We start from the raw sequence: 18,101 nt of genomic DNA on the forward strand, positions 1-18,101 counted from the left end.
CATGCAAGGCAAGCGCTCTACCACTGAGCCACCTTCCCAGCCCCCAAATTTCCATTATTAGAGGCAGTCTGCAAAACACACATTATTGTGTTAATTTACTTTTATAAATTTGTGTGTGTGTGTGTGTGTGTTTAGGAAAGAAATGTGGAGAATAAAAGTTAAATGCTGCTGGGTGCTGGTGGTTCATGCCTGTAATCCTACCTACTCAGGAGGCTGAGATCTGGGGGTCAGGGTTCAAAGCCAGACTGGCATGAAGTCTATGAGACTATCTCCAATTAACCACCAGAAAGCCTGAAGTGGTGCTGTGGCTCAAAGTAGTAGAGAGCTAGCCTTCAGTGAAAGAGCTCAAAGACAGTGCCCAGACCCCTAGTTCAAGCTCGACTACTGACAAAAACAAAAACAAAAAACTTTCTGCACAGGCTAGCATTAAACCCAGATCTTCGGATCATGAGTAGCTAGGATTACAGACATGAGCCACCAATACACAGCTTGAAATAAAATCTTTTTGTTGTGAATTTTTTATTTTCTTTATATCCAATTTCTACATGGTTCTTTCTATATTGAAGAATAGACTTCTTTGAATATGTAAACTATGATATGAAATATAAATTAGGTAGATACGATAAAAAGCTAAGAAATAAAAGTTTGATAAGTTTTTTTCTATTTAAAATGCAATAGTGTCTAACAAATTACAAATAAAATAGGAGCAGGTAGTATTATCAAGATAAATAGCAGTCTATCTTTCCTGAAAGCTAATAATCTTATTACAGCAGAAAGTATATTCCAAATAATTATGCAAAACACAAATTTTATCTCAACATTAAATACAGTATTATAAGATAGAAATGATGTTGAGTTACTCTTACATGAAGTGATGGAACCATCAAGTAAGACCAAACAAATTATTTTCCTCACTTCACATTATTAACCATAAATGGAATTAATTATCTTTCAAGAATGAATAAATACTCTAGAGTTTTAAAAGACTATATATAAAAGCTAGGAATGTGGCTTAGTGGTAGAGTGCTCACCTAGCATGCATGAAACTCTGGGTTTGATTCCTCAGTACCACATAAACCGAAAAAGCCAGAAGTGGCACTGTGGCTCAAGTTGTAGAGTGCTAGTCTTGTGCAAAAGAAGCTGAGAGATAGTGCCAAGGCCCTGAGCTCCAGCCCCGGGACTGGCAAAAAAAAAAAAAAAAAAAAAGACTGTATATCTTTCCACTGTAATAAACAGTTCAATGAGAAAACCTCTGAGAAGCTTAAAGAAAGATTTTTTTTTGGTCAGTCATGGGCCTGAACTCTGGGCCTAGGTGTTATCCCTCAGTTCTTCAGCTCACGGCTAGCACTCTACCACTTGAGCCACAGAACTACTGGCTTTTTCCTGCTTATGCGGTACTGAGGAATCGAACCCTGGGCCTCATGCATGCAAGCAGTTTATCATTGAGCCACTTTCCCAGCTCCTAAAGAAAGATTTTTTAATGTAAATATAAAACTGCTCTGAAATATAAAATGTTAATTTTTGTATGTGTCCTGGGGCCTGAACTCAGGGCTTTGGCACTGTCCCTGAGCTCCTTCTACCCAAGACTAGCACTCTACCACACTTCCACTTCTGTTTTTTGGTAGTTTATTTGAGATGAGTTCTTTTGGTGAAAAGAGAGTTTTCTTCCAGAGCTGGTTTCAAACCATGATCCTCAGATCTTAGCTTCCTGAGTAACTAGGATTACAGGTAATACACTGGTGCCCAGCAAAATCTGTTAATTTTTTTAACTTTTTATTTATTTATTTATTTTTGTTGGTTGTGGGACCTGAACTCTGGGCCTGGGCACTGTTCCTTAGCTCTTCAGCTCAAGGCTAGCGCTCTACCACTTGAGCCACAGCGCCACTTCCAGCTTTTTCTGCTTATGTGGTGCTGAGGAATCGAACCCAGGGCCTCATGCATGCAAGGCAAGCGCTCTACCACCTTCCCAGTCCAAAATCTGTTAATTTTTAAAACAACAACAACAAGGTGCTGGTAGTGGCTCATATCTATAATCCTAGCTACATAAGAAGATGAGATCTAGAAGATGGTGATTCAAAGCCAGTAGAAAATTTCTTGTGACTCCATCTCTAATTAACCAGCAAAAAGCTGAAACAGGAGTTATGGCTCCTATGGTAGAGTGTCAACCATAAGCAAGATCACTAAGCAAGAATGCGAGGTCCCGAGTTCAAGTCCCAGTACTAGCACAAAAAACAAACAAACAAATACAACCCCTTCTTCTTTGCCCCCATATTAATCTTAGGGCTTGAATTCAGGGCCTGGGCCCTGGCCCCGGGTTTGTTTGTTTGTTTTTTTTCTCAAGACTAGCATTCTACCATTTGACCCACAGCTCCACTTCTGGCTTTTTGGTGGTTCATTGGGATAAGAGTCTCATGAATTTTCCTGCCTGGGCTGGCTTCAAATGACAATCCTCAGATAAGATTTCTGACTAGGTAGGATTACAGGCCTGAGCCCCCAGTGCCTGGATAAAAATAATTTTTTAATGGAATGTTGATCTAGGTGAGAAAATGGGATCAATCAGTCTTCCTCAGGAAAAACTACCTGGAAAAGCTCTGAAGTGGCTAAGTATTTATATGAATCTATATTACATCTCTATTCCCTTCACGAGTAATGACATTTATGACAAGGAAATATTTGAATGGAACATGTCTTCTTTTCATTGTTTGAGATTATGAAAGTAAATGATGAATAGCAATTTAACATTGACATTAATATTATATCTTCCTATGGAGAGCAATATTAAAACCTCCTTTATCTGACAATAGTGAAGGAAGCCTACAAGACAAGGAATAAGTCAAAACAGCTACCACTATTATCTAGTTCATACATTTTATCATTAAGTCCCTTGGGTCCTCACTGAGTCAAATTCTAGTAAAAATGGTTACCTGATTTCTTAATCCACAGAACATCAGCTAGGGCAAATGTATTAAAACACATGAGAATGACAATTGACAGACAGCCTGGCAAAGCAGAAAGACAAAGGAAAAGAAAAACCAAAAATACAAACAATGCAGAGAGGCAGAGAATTTCTCTATTAACTGTATAAGGATTTTAGTAAAAGTTTAAATTTCAGTTATTTTTAGAAAATTCAGTTAAGTGGAACACCTTAACAAATGAATTGGTATTAAATGTTAATACAAATACACAATAAACTTATTTGAATTAACGAACATTTAGCATATTCAATATCAGATTGTATAAAAATAGAGAATAATAATGAAGTATAAACTTTGTCTTTGTTTTACATTGTGAGATTATTTCATTGGTTCGGATAATCTGTTCAGGGCTGGGAAGGTGGCTCAATGGTAGAGTGCTTGCTTTGCATGCATGAGGCCCTGGGTTTGATTTCTCAGCACCACATAAGCAGAAAAAGCCAGAAGTGGCGCTGTGGCTCAAGTGGTAGAGTGCTAGCCTTGAGCTGAAGAGCTGATGGACAGAGCCCAGGCCCAGAGTTCAGGCCCCATGACAGACACAAAAAAGAAAAAGAAAAAGATAATCTGTTCATGTAAATCTTGTAGGCAGTTTACACCAACGTGAAAAAGGTCATAGGTTGAAAACCTCAGTAAGAACAGTTCCAAAAATTTCTATTTATTGAAGAGTAAGAAGCATACTTTAAAACCAATATATGAATATTAGGGGCTATGAATAAATTTAGAGAAACAAAATGTGACCAATTAAACTCTGTATAATCTAAAAGTTTTCTAGCAAACATGCCAGTTAAGTGGTACACTGTATTTATGGTTTTGTTTCCTTTTACTTTTCTTCTATTTGATACTATAAAGGAAGTGAGATACTTAGTCCTAAGTCCACTTCATCAAGGAAAGTGATATGGGTGGCTTTACAAAAAAAATCCCTAGAACCAAAGTCTTTTTCTCCCTATAATACATCCTATAAATACTTATATTAACTATGCTTAAAATCATGTATTAGAAACAAAAATTCTAATTTACAATATAGGAAAAATAAAGACATGCTTAACTGCAGCATAAAAAAGATTTGACAAATTTACTTGACAAAATGCTTTTTAATCATGAAATATGGACACCTACCTAAAAAACAAGTAGCTTCTGTGAACAATTATATATCACACCTTGATTTTAAAAAAATACTCCTTCTTAGTGAAGAAATTAATCTTTACATACTTTACAAATATATAGTATTAAATAAGTTGAAAAATCTTTTGGCTACAAAAAATATTCTCATTAACTTTTTTGAGAGCAGCAGTGTGTGTGTGTGTGTGTGTGTGTGTGTGTGTGTGTGTGTGTGTGTGTGTGTGTGTGTGTGTGTGTGTGTGTGTGTGTGTGTGTGTGTGTGTGTGTGTGTGTGTGTGTGTGTGTGTGTGTGTGTGTGTGTGTGTGTGTGTGTGTGTGTGTGTCTCTCTCTCTAGGGATTAAACTCAGGGCCTCATGCCTACTGAAGCCAAGCTTCCAGCACTTTTTTGCATGGGTTATTTTCAAGGTAGGGTGTGGCTTTCTGCCTGGGTCAGCCTGGGCTTCAATCCTCCTACTTGGACTTCCCCATGTCCCTGATGATGACAAGTGTGTGCCACAGCATCCAGCCATTGTACTTCCACATAACTCAAAAAACAGGCATATTCCACTGTGCCCAATCATTGGTTGAGATGGGGTCTTATGAACTTTTTGCTTTGGCTGGCCTTAAACTGCAATTCCTACCCCTACTTCCATTTCTGATTCCCATGTAGCAAGGATTACAGGCTGAAACCACCAGGTCCAACTTAGTTATAGTAAATTTTAATCAAACATCGAATTCTTCTACATCAGGAGATTAGGTATCTATAGTGTACATGAAAACATAAGGGCTTAATAAGGGTAAAAATAATTTTAATGCAATTATTTCTAAAATATACACTTTTCCTCATTTTCTCCGATAGCATGTTGAATATTTTCTTGCTAATTATTTACTTTCACTATGAAAATTACTTCTTAGATCTACAGCAATACTCTTAGGGGTGTTACATGTGAGACTGCTAAAATGTTTAAGATTTGATTTCACTTTAGTATTTAAAAAAACTTAGTAGGTTGTACTTTTATGGTATTTCAGGCTCTTCCCTTCAGATTGCTACCAATAAGTTTTTCCAAAGAAATGACTACGACATATCTGATATCAAGCTTGCTAAATCACTAATCATATTTAGTACATATTGACTTCAGTAGATGATGAGTATTGAGCTCAAAGTAGTTCCATGACATTTCTAAGGCATAAAATTTTTTTTTAAATGATGATTTTCTTCAATGTTTGAAGTCTTCCCCATTTACTTACTGATGTGTAATTGTGTTTCAAATCTGTGGCATTACCCAACTATAAATGCTACTTAAACAGCTGTTACTCATTTACTATGTAACAAAATAGAGCATTTTACCAAGCTGGGACAATACATATAATGCTGTCATGCTACAATCCCTCAATAGCAGTAAAAAATAAAAATAAAAGATTATGAATTTAGAATAGTGAAAATTATCAAAAGCTATCTCAATATCTAGGGCCCAATTAAATAGGTTACATATGTTTTTATGTTACACTTTATTAAAATTTAATGTTAATGTGGCTATAAATTTCCATTAAATACATGTAATTATTAAGTCAGAATATTTGTAAGATAAAATTACTAGTTAGAAAACAGTTAATATAAGGGAAATATCTAAAATAATACCTGATATAAACCAGGCAAACAAAATTAATTTTCTTGCCCATGGCACCAAGTTTGCCTATTAAAAGTGAAAACTACAACACAGGAGAAACAAAAGAAACAATGTTTCTATCTTTCATGGCAAATTTTCATATAATTCTTGAGAATAAGTTTTTATAAAGGCTTTAGAAAAAAGCAGGAATAAATTTTAATGCTGATAATAATAGATAGAACTTTGGGATTAACACCTACCGATTTTTTTCTACTGTTTTCCAGATCTTTGAGTTCATTCTCGATTTTTGTGATTAATTCCCTGAGTTCATCAAGATTAGTGCAAATAAGCTAAAATAAAACACAAAAACACAGCTTGATAACACATAATATAAAACACCCAAAACGTGGTAACAGAAGTCGTTTTAACACACACTGAGTTCACAATTATTTTTCTCTGCAATAGTACAGCAAGGAACACTCCACAGATACATGTTAAGAGGTATTCACTTGTTATGATATATGAACTTCAGTCGTAGTATAAAATAAGGTAAAACTTCAACATTGGTGTTCTCATCCCGCATCCCCACCTCTTATGTTTGCTTTACAATTCAGTTACTTCTTAATATTAACTTTCAGCCCAGAATGACAAAGATCTGGAAACTCACTCTAGATTTCACAGGCAATTCAATCACCTTTAAGAAGCACTTCATCAGGCAGTCTCCTAGGAGGTGAATCAAAGGCACCCCTGGAAAGTTGTCATTATCTTTTTGCTTTGGTGTGGTGATACATAATTTAACCAATCTTACTTATTGCTGTTGGAAGTACTAGCAAAGAAGGTTTGCAACTATATGTAATATATTTGAAAATATAGATAAAATTAAGTATACATTCTTAACATGAGCATACTAGCTCTTTAAAAATTTGTTTTTCAGGCAGGGTTTGCCATGTATCTCAAGATGACCTTGAACTTACAATCTGCCTGTTCCAGGCCTCCCACAGCACACTGTGATTAGAAGTATACACCATATACTGGACTGAGCTTAACAGGTTTTAATAAAATCCTCTTTACAGATAGGACCTATTTCATTCCATAACTGTGTGGCTCCTTTTTAATATTGGTAACGTTGGCAAATGTCCAAAATAACTGGTTTAAACTGGCTGGTTGCTAGTACGGTTTAATTGCCAAGACTGTACAGTGAAGTCTCAACAACAATAACATTAACTGCATTTCAGTTCTTAAAAAAATTACAGCTTTCCCAAGTGAGTTCAATATATTTTACTTCTTTCTCAAAAATAATTTAAGCTGGAGCTGGGAAGGTGACTCAGTGGTAGAGCGCTTGCCTTGCATGCTCCAGGCCTTGGGTTCGATTCCTCAGCACCCCATAAGCAAAAAGAAAAAAGCTGGAAGTGGTGCTGTGGCTCAAGTGGTAGAGCGCTAGCCTTGAGCTGAAGAGCTGAGGGACAGCGCCCAGGCCCAGAGTTCAGGCCCCACGACCGGACCCACCCCCCCAAAAAAAGAAAAAAAATAATTTAAGCTATTTAAAATACATATTATGAAAAATAAAAGGCCTCTGAAATAAAAATTTTATCTGCAAAAAGATGAAAAGTTTCCGATGAAGTGCAAGTCTTGCTGTTACCTTTATGCCATATTTTAAAATACTGTATTTACAAATTATTAATGTGATTAACTTTATTAGCCCATATTTATAAGGGCATTTGCTTCCTAAGAAGCATTTTTTAAATTAGAAACAAGTAACATAAAAGTGGGTTACCAGAAGGTAATTCTTAGAGGCTATTAAGTGAAAGAAATAGGAGACAGGGAATTCATTTAAATTTTTTGCTCCACAAAAATGACGAGATGGTTTAATCTAATAGAGTAAGAAAAGTTAATTAGTATTAACAATTGTGTATAAGACATATCTATAGAACTTCCAACTCAGAACTGACAAAATAAGGAAAATTTGTACTTCCAATTAAGCAATTTGTCACTGGAAATGTAGCTCAGGGTAATGCTTGGGAAACAAAAAGAAAAACAATTTCAGAGTAGAAAGCAATATATAACAATACAATAGGAGAATAAACTAATTTTAGAAATTACGTATTACAATTTGCCAAATTTGGTGATGAAGGAAATGCTGATGGCCAGTGGCTGGTAAACCATGTAATTGCCTCTAAAACTACGTAATATGTTCAGCTTCTGTTATAAGACCATAGAAAAATGCTGACCTTTCAGCAAGATTTTAGAAAGTACTCAGTGAAGACTAAGAGTTCCTCTGACTACTTCAAATTTCTCAGTATTTGCAATGTCTATTCGCATCATATACAACATAGCAGATGTTGTATCGCTGTCTCACTAAACTTAATATACTAGGTTAGTATCATAACATAGACTTTTTAGTTGCACATATGGCAAAGCGAAAAGGAATTTTTTGCTTTCATTTTAGCTATTTCGCTACAAGGAATAAAGGTATATATTTTGTATGCTGTTTATAGAAACCTGCAGAAACAATGAAGGTAAATCCCTCTATAAATATATTCTAAAAGCAATTTAATCTTGTGTGTTGTGTGTGTGAACACACTTATGCCAGTATTAGGGCTTGAACTCAGGGCTTAGGAACTGCCCTTTAGCTTTTTTTGCTCAAGGCTAGCGAAGAGAGAGTGAGTTTCACTTCTGGCTTTTTGGTTGATAACTGGATTTAAGAGTTTTATGGGTTTTCTTGCCCAGGCTGGCTCTGATCAGCAATCCTCTGATCTTAAGCTGCTGAATACTTAAAATTACAAGTGTGAGAAGCCGGTTTTTCACTAAATCAACAAATATTTACATTCTATCTAAAGGAATAAATACAATAAAGGTAAAAGCATAAATTATTTCAACAGCTTAAGAGATATTTAAAATAACACCTTCAAGGGGCTTAGTAAATTGTACTAAATTAGTGCTTCTCAAATCTCATTACATACAAGAATTGTATGAAGATCTTGTTACAACAAAGATATTTTTATTTAGTAGGTCTCACATGAGACTTTATATTCTGCGTTGCTAACAAGTTCTTCGAAATAGCCTGAAGATTACACTTTTGAGTAGTGTAATCTAAAAGATTAATTTCCAGAAATAGGGGATGGCACACTGAATTAAACACTGTATTCAAATAGATAATTGTTAAAATAAATGACCTCTTAACAACAAATTCTGATTAATTTGAGAGCCACAATATTTTTAAATCAATTTTTACTTTGAAGTTATTTGAAATGACTTAATAGTTTATATAGTGATTTATGCTTTCTTTTGTTTGAGACTAGTTCTTTGTATGCAGACAAGGCTAGCTTCCAAACTCACTAGTAGCCCAGGTTAATCCCAGCCTCTTAAGTGCTAGGATTAAAGGCATGCACTACCATGCCTGAATTAAAATACTAATTTTTTTAAAAGTCTCTAGTGATACGTCTAATGCATATCTTATACCTAATATGTAGAATTAAGTTCAGCTGCTAGGTAATTCTGGAATATGACACAATCAATTTATGCACATCTGTGTCATAAACAACTCTATTTTCTTTGTTTTACAAAGTAAGACCTTTAAACTAAACTCAATTTAAAATGGTGTTCTAGAAATAGAATCAATTTAGTATGTAAATCTCACCTTAATGTGAAGAACAGAGGCATTTTGAAACAAAGCAAAGCATCTTATTTAAACTTCCTTCTTATTAACTTGAATTTGAAATGTATACCTGAGGTATCGGGCCTTCCAGGGGTGAAATTAAAAGGCTTCACAGAAGCTTGGATTACTGCCAGGTCACAATGCTAACATCAAGAAAAGATGTCTTCTTGTTGTAGTGTAGAGATTATAAATTCCCCAGGAAATCTTTAAGGCTCTCATACTCTTACTAATGTTAACCTTTCACTTGACACAAGCCATGGTAGAGCTACAAAATTATAGACCTTAGTGCTAAAAGGGACCAAAAATAAGTAATGTGATTCAGGCCTTACCCTAGACTAAAACAAGTGTTTCTTCAATTCAAATACAAGTAATTAAAACTAATAGAGATAAAGTAACCTGTGATGACATGCTAATAGAAAAGCCAGTGTCTCCATTGCTCCTACTATATCATATTCTTTAAAGGTTCTTTTTAAACAAAACAAAATTAAATTGAATTAAATGTGTTAATTAAAGTTTTAGGATGTAACATATTCAATATTTTCCATGAAATGATAATCATGTTTCAAAAAGAATATAAGGTAGTTTGTAAAAATAGAAACAAGATATATAGTTAAAAGCAAAAGTAAAAGTACTCTGAAGTTATAATAACAAGTCCAAACAAAGTTGATAGTACTAATTTCATTCTACTAACATAATCTATAATTTGTCATAAAAATTATAAGCAAAACAATGAGAGCATGGTGTACATCCAAAATTTATACTGCAATTAAAATGAAATTATATTAGTCACTGGTAGAAGTCCTCCTAATGTCTTATAATCCCCAAACAAGCAATAATGTCTACACTTCGGAGCCCACAAAGAAAGATTATTTCTGACAATGAAAACTAAATAATTTTGACAAACAAGGCAACAAAATATTTTTCTTTCATGTACTAAATTTAAAATATTAAAGAACTTTAAAAATCTATGTTGATTACAGCAAAATAAAAAGCTGAGGTTGAAAATATTCATTTTAAATAACAGCAATTCAAAATAATGACTTACTCCAAAGATTTGGAACACAGTGAAGTAGCTAACCAAAAACTAATTTCAATTTTAGTCTTAACTTGTAACACTGGGACTTGTATTTCATTTCTTATTCCCTAGTCTCTGCACTGGCTGCATGGAGAAATAAATTTTTTTCAGGAATATGTGAAAGATCCTTAAGTTTTTTGAAAATAATACTATAGTAATAATACTTTGGCAAATAATTCTTTTGCAAATTAGCTTTTAGAATAAACTATACATATGAACAAGGAGAACATTCCATTAGAGGTTTTATAGGTTACCAATGGAAAATAATGTTGTGGTAACTAAGCTTGCTAAATTATTTATTTTTAATTATCTTACTGGGTCTTTTCTGTGCATGCGTGCGTGCGTGCGTGCGTGCGTGCGTGTGTGTGTGTGTGTGTAGTTATTATAATGGTGATGTACTGAGGAGTTACAGTAATGAGTACATTTCTTATTGAACAACGTCACCCCTTTCTTTTCCCCCCAGTACTAGGGTTTGAACTCAGGGCATAATGCTTGCTTAGCTGGCACTCTACTCCACCTGAGCCATAGCTTCAGCATTGGCCTTTTCTAGTCATTTGGGAGAAAGAGTCTTGTGTACTATTCTGCCCTGGTGGGTTCTAAGCTGGACCTTACCTTCAGTAGTTAAGTTTATAGGTGTGAACCACCAGTACCTAGAGTTGCATCCATTGGTTGTGAACACTTAAGTGTTTAAATACATTCTAGAACTTTCTACTAAAATTATGTACAAAAGGAGAATGCATAGGTTAGACTTCTCAAATATTAAATGAAAATACCTTTTACAAAAAATTAACTTTATTAGGAAAACTGACATTTACTGTTTACTTGTCTTGCTTATAAAATTGATATAGAAAAATAATTTAATTAAACAAAATTGTATTACTTGATATAAATGCTTAAATAAACTACTATTCTAAATATTGTAAATATTTCCTAATTTTTTTGCAATTTCTATTGATAAAAAAGTCAATAGAATTTCCTTACATGCCACATATATATCCTCTCAGAACACTAAAATAAGAATAAGACTAATTTTTCACTCCATGGTCAAATATCCAAAATTTTTTAAAAGTTTTTAGTAGCTGAAAAAAGTACTAGATCAATAATAGTTGTTCTTAAGCTGATTTCTAATGGACTTTTTTACTTGTAATATGTTTTTCCTCAGAAGCATATGTTTATTTGAAAATAAATAATAAGAATAGCTAAACGATAAGGAATATAATATAATCCTTACAACAACCCTACCTACAAAAGTAAGTAAACTCAAGGTTACAAAGTTAAGAGGTGAAGCCTAGTTCAAGAACCTATATGTTTAACCACCATGCAGATGATTTGTACCCATCTAGATTCGTTGAAAAAAGGTCTTTAGAGAAGGAAACTCAAGAACTTTTTTTTTTTTTTAAATCAGTCGTAGGGCTTGAACTCTGGGCCTGGGCGCTATCCCTGCGCTCTTCAGCTCAAGTCGAGTGCTCTACTGCTTGAGCCACAGCACCACTTCCGATTTTCTAGTGCTTTATTAGAGATAAGAGTCTCACAGGCTTTCCTGCCCTGGCTGGCTTTGAACAGTGATCCTCAGACTTCAGCCTCCTGAGTAACTAGGATTACGGGCGTGAGCCACCAGAGCCTGGCTATGAACTTTCATTTTTAGTACAAGCATCTTATTTTTATGTTTAAGGTCTGACAATCAACTCTTAGGAAAAAATAGTACAGACAGTATTAGTCTCTTTACAACGCACGCGCACATGCGCACACACCCACACACACCCACACGTGTATGCACTCACAAATTTGATTCACCAATGTCCACAGCATATACCTTAAATAATAGTAGGATAATTATTTTTCTTAAACTGAGAGATATTAGATGTATTTATAAACATGAATTCCTTCGGAAGAAAATAAGGTTACTTTTTAGTTTTAAAAAAGTCAACAAATATATTCTCAGAATAAAAAGTAGTTGAGGTCAAAATAGACATCTTTTTTCATGTGTTAGTGCTTAAAAAGTAAACTTCACAATTTAATGCCGTAACTGTCTTTAAAAATATTTTCTATCAATTCAAACAAGACTAGCTTTTTGGTAAACAGAGTAAATTTTACATAGGAATTTAATATTTATGTATCAATAGTTTTCTTTTCTGTATTAAGGTAGTTTAAAAGGATAAGACAAAGAAAATATTCTACTTATATATTTCTATTAAGTATTTTCATACTTAATACCAGAAATGACATTTAAATTGATCTTAAAAAAAAATAAAACTTAGCTGGGTACTGGTGGCTCAAGCCTGTAATCCTAGCTATTTAGGAGGCTGAGATTCAAAGCCAGCTCCAGCAGGAAAGTCTGTAAGACTCTTATCTTGCCAGTGAACTACTCAGAAAAAGTTGGAAGTAGAGCTGTGGCTCAAGTGGTTGAGTGAGAGCCTTGAGCAAAAGAAGCTCAGGGACAGTGCCCAGGCCCTGAGTTCAAGCTCTAGGACTAATAAAAACCAACAAACAAAAAAAACATGGGTAACTGGGTGCAGGTGGCTCATGCCTGTAACCCTAAACTACTCAGGAGGCTGAGATCTGAGGATCACAGTTCAAGGCCAGCCCAGGCAGGAAAGTCTGTGAGACTCTTATCTCCAATACACCACCAGAAAACCAGAAGTGGCACTCTGGCTCAAGTGGTAGAGCTCTAGCCTTGAGCTGAACAGCTGAGGGATAGTGCCCAGGCCCAGAGTTCAAGCCTCACAACCAAAAACAACATAAAGCCCCACTAAACAAACAAAAAATGTGGTTAAGCTGGGTACTGGTGGCTCACACCTGTAATCCTAGCTACTCAAGGAGGCTAAGACCTGAGGATTGAGGTTTGAAGCCAGCCTGGGCAGACAAACCCATGAGATTCTTATCTCCAATTAATAATCAGAAAGCCAAAAATAGAAGTGTGGCTCAAGTCGTGGTGTGCCAACCTGGACCATTAAAGACCAGGGGAGAGCACAGGGCCCTGTGTTCAAGCCCCAGTACTGGCACAAATTAAAAAAAAAATGCATAAAATGAGTAATTTATAAAATCTAAGATGATAAATATCCTATTATTAGAATTTTTGGCAAGAAAAAAAATTCACTAAGTGGTATTCTTACATATGAACAAAGCTTTAAGTTTTATGGTCCACAAAGTTCATTGATAACTAATATTATCAGTATTCTATTAATTCATTTATTTGAAGTAAATGACATATTCCATTGTGAAGCAGTTGCCATTTTCTTTATGAAGAATACCATGGTTCACATATTATAAACGAGGTATAAGAGTTCTTGTTCTCAGGACAGTATTCCCTACCTTAGCCCTATGCAGATACAGAGACATAGAAATACACTCCCTCCACCAACCCATACCTTAAGAACCAGGAAGGGAACTTTATTTATTTTGAACGGTTCATTCTAGCAAAACATGTACTTTTGACCTTAAGTTTCTGCCAGTGGTAAGCAAATGGTCAATAACTGACTAAAACTATCACTTAAAACAGTGTTTTACAAACTTTTTTTGTCCATGAGCCAGTCAAAAATATACAAGTCCTGTCACGGTGTACATACACACAACTAAAAGCAACATCTCATGAGAACAATATATGAGTATACATATTCACATAACATCTGTGACACATTACATATGATACATTGATAATTTCCATTTTTGCTTTGCTAGCTTAAAAAAGAAATACTGGCTAGGCAATCCATTGACATAATTTCTAATATCAACTGCAACTGTACAGAACACTGTATGCAGTTTATTTTTACTTTTGCATGTAAAACTCCATCCACCAATATAGGAACAGAAAATAATAGAAACAGGCCAGGTCTTAACTAAGATATTATTTCCAGGACTAGTAATGCTTTGAAGAACTGATAGGAAATGAGTCCTAAAAATAGCAAAGGCTGGTATGATATCAGTAGAAGCATAATAATATAACACTATAATATTTAGTCATGTTACAATGAACAGTAGAAGGATGTCCCAGGTAAACTGTAAAATATTAATTGACTCTGCTATAACAAAAGTCATATAAAGATTTTGTAGAAATGTTTTCAATTCATCTTAAAAATGTCACTAGGATACTCTAAAATACTGATAAAAACATACTTTTATTTTTTACTTTATTTAAAAATATTTTTACCAATTAGTAACTTCTGGCATATACGACTTTTAACTGAAAATAGATGTATCCATTTTTTTTATATATGTAACTATATAATCAGACTATATATTATAAATACCTTCACAGTTACTAGTCTGTGGCTAGACATATTACTACAAAAGTTTTAAAGTAAGTCAGTGTCATTTGGAGAAAATATATTTTATAAAATAGAAAATATTTAACCAGGACAAAATTGCTTATTAGCTACAAATAAAAAACATTTAATATATTTATGTTAGTTCATACAATTACTTTTTTGAAGAAAAAAAATAATTGGCAGTACGTACATTTTTTTGTTTATGACCATTTAATTTTAACTTAATATTTTCTCATATATATTTTTCTCACATATAATATCCTTTCATATATAAAATTACATATAAATATATTTCTATTGTTCTATTAAACTGCTTCTACAAAAGTTAGCTCAGGTTAGCATATTCAAAAAATCAGGTTCTTTTGACTACCAAGAGACAGAAACAAGAGGTTAAAAAAATTATGAAATTCTGGCAGACTGACTAAATTCGTGCTTGCAAGGGAAAAACAACATTGTCAGAAACATTTCATTATAAGTATATGAGTTAGTTTCTTGAAGTTCAGCCCATCTTTTAAGCAATAAAATAAATACAAAAAAAATTAAACTACGAAAAATGAGACAAAGTTGAAAAATTTACCTGAAATTCTGGTACAGCAGGTGATTTTGTGAGAGTTTTCCTTTTCTTTGTGATTGCTTTCTTAGATATAGATTTTTTTCCTTTCAAGATTAAAAGAGAAAAAGCTTTATTAATGCTGTTTCCTGAACTTCATTAACAAAAACCAAATTATACGGAGCTTTGAAAGTTAAATTATAACTAACAGATGGTGGCTAGTGAGTCAAATAAAAATGATGAATCAAAACAAGCCCCAGTAAGAGCAAACATTAAACTGTAACTACCTGTAAGAGACACATTAACAAATGCTATCTTATTTATGTAAGACGCAAACTATTACAATCTTTATACGTTTCAGAATTTACTGCAATCAAATCAGGCAAAAAGCCACATACTGCTATTCATTAAAATCAGCATTCACAATTAATAATAAGATCCACATGGGAGAAAAAATGCTTACCTGTAACAATGACTTCTGCAGTCAGGAACTAAATCTCAAGATTATATCCTCTACTCAACCTAATGTGAAAATACCCTCAGTAGCTTAAGAAACAAGGTTTTTCTGTCCCTTCAGCTCTGCACACTGCTAATGGGCTGCCCTTGGCAGTATTCAAAATCCAAAGTTTTAGAAGAAGATAAACATTTGCCTTCAAAGTGCACCTTGTAATTTGTGCATTCAGAAATCACTATGGAAAAATAAACATCATATTCTTAAAGAAATCCAATTTGTAGCATACATATGCAGCATTACCTACTTAGTATTTAACTTCATAAAAGGATTCATACATAAAGCTTCTATTTTTAGTAAGGAACATATTAAAAGTTTTTGTAATTATCAAAAATTAAATTTATTTTTCTTGATAACTCAACGATAATAGATATAGGACACTTATGGGGGAAATAAGGAATTATAAATGGACACTGTCTTCCAGGAGTTCAGTCTATATAAAGGTATAGAAAGTTAAATCTAATACTTCTTTATTAATCTGGGTTGTTTTTTTTTTTTTGGTGCTGAGACTCAAAAGGCCTTGTACTTATCAAGCAAGCTTTCTACCACTGAGCTGTCTGCAGATCTTCTATATTAATTTTAACTCATAATTATCTGTAGACTAAAAGCAGCTTACAAGCTATTTTTTTCAAATGAGAAAATGAGTTATCACATAAAATAAATTCATTTTACATAGTTTTAATGCTCCTTTCTAAACATTTTCTTAAGTAGATATGATCTCAAGTGAAAAATATCAATGTCTGATATTTTATTGAACCCAGCTGACAATTTTTTTTTTTTACATTTTTTTATTGTAAAATTGCTGCACAGAGGGGTTACAGTTACATGAGCAAGGTAATGAGTACATTTCCTATTGAGCATTGTCTCCTTTGTTTTCCCCCACCATCCATTCCCTCCCATCTCCACAACAAACACACCCCCTCTCCCCCCGCCCCCCACAAGCTGACAATTTCTGCTAACAGTAACTGTGGTTATTGTCTATATTCCTTTTTAACCTTATCACAGAACTGCAATGTGGGTAATTTCTAACTTCTGGTTCAATAAAATGTATATAGCATGATTAAACTTTGAGCTGACAGAGTTCATGGTTAAGGCTCATTTAACTTTAATAAGTATCAACCTGTTTTCAGAATTGGGGGGGGGGGGGTCAGTCATGGGTCTTGAACTCTGGGCCTGGGTTCTGTCTCTCAGCTCTTCAGCTCAAGCCTAGCGCTCTACCCCTTGAGCTGGCTTTCTGGTGGTTAATTTGAGATAAAAGTCTCAAGAGACTTTCCTGCCCATTCTGGCTTTGAACTATGATCCTCAGATCTCAGCCTCCTGACTAGCTAGGATTACAGATGTGTGAGCCACTGGTGCCTGGCTCAGAATAATTTTTAAATTGATCCAACATATTTTTCTAAATAATCATTTGTTTCTGTGTTGACATTGTACTTACATAACAGTACTGCTATAGAAATAGATAAGCTGGGTGAGTTACCTAAACAAGCAATAGTTAGAAGTGATTATGGTATGTCTCTAATAACAGCTAGCTCAAGGAGACTCATAAACATGTGTCTTTTTTCTATATACTATCATTTTTTAAAGTTCATGGGAAAAGAGTCAATGATTTGCTATGTAAATCTGCCTTACTGAAGGCTGAAAAGATCTTATAAACACAATAATGTAAAGAAATGGTGATTTTTCTTTAATCCCTTCCCTTATTCTAATTAAAACCAAAACATTTGATTCTGCATTTATTCAGACACAAATCACTCTTTGCAATTCCATGCATTTTTACATTGTTACCATATTATCTAAGGCACTAAATTCTGTGAACTTTAGCAGCCACTCTATTTGAATAAATTAAAAATCTTAAGTGGTATTGCTTTCTTCAGCTAATCATGTCATTAGAATGCTTAAATGTTAAATTAAAGGATGTAGCCCTGTGTTATTATGCAGTGTTTTTAAAACTGAGTTTAGGAACTAAACTATGTGAGTGCAAATATTTGTTACAACTACCTATAGCTGCATGACCTTAAGCAAATAGCTCTTATTTATTTGTGCTGGGTCTTTACATCTGTGGAACAAGAATAACAATACCTCCTGCTGTGAGAATTAAGTAAATTATAATACACAGAGCTGTAAGGCATGTGGTAAGTGAACACTAATAATTATCTTTTCTGCTTTAGCTAAGTGAGAAAATTCACAATCTAATCTAATCTAAAAATCTTAACCTTCAATTTAATTTTGTTGGTCATGGGGCTTGAACTTTGGGCCTGGGCACTGTCTCTGAGATCTTCAGCTCAAGGTGAGCACCTACCACTTGAGCCACAGCACCACTTCTGGTTTTCTGGTGGTTAATTGGAGATGAGTCTCCTGGACTTTCCT

General features: G+C 34.1%; 1 protein-coding gene across 3 annotated transcripts in view; it reads right to left on the reverse strand.

Annotated features, from left to right (window-relative positions):
• Kiaa2026 (KIAA2026 ortholog) overlaps window positions 1-18,101 on the reverse strand; it is a 101,544-nt gene that overhangs the window by 31,701 nt on the left and 51,742 nt on the right. For 2 of the 3 annotated variants that reach the window (XM_042686777.1, XM_042686775.1), the window contains exons 4-5: window positions 15,251-15,330; window positions 5,939-6,028 (exon numbers count right to left, since the gene is read on the reverse strand). In XM_042686777.1, the coding sequence (XP_042542711.1) occupies window positions 5,939-6,028; window positions 15,251-15,330 (170 nt within the window). The remainder of the gene's footprint in view (window positions 1-5,938; window positions 6,029-15,250; window positions 15,331-18,101) is intronic. The other variant, XM_042686776.1, reaches the window with a different exon arrangement.

Source organism: Dipodomys spectabilis, unplaced genomic scaffold (genome assembly GCF_019054845.1).
Source record: "Dipodomys spectabilis isolate Male_0828 unplaced genomic scaffold, ASM1905484v1 ptg000098l, whole genome shotgun sequence".
NCBI classification, from domain to species: domain Eukaryota; kingdom Metazoa; phylum Chordata; class Mammalia; order Rodentia; family Heteromyidae; genus Dipodomys; species Dipodomys spectabilis.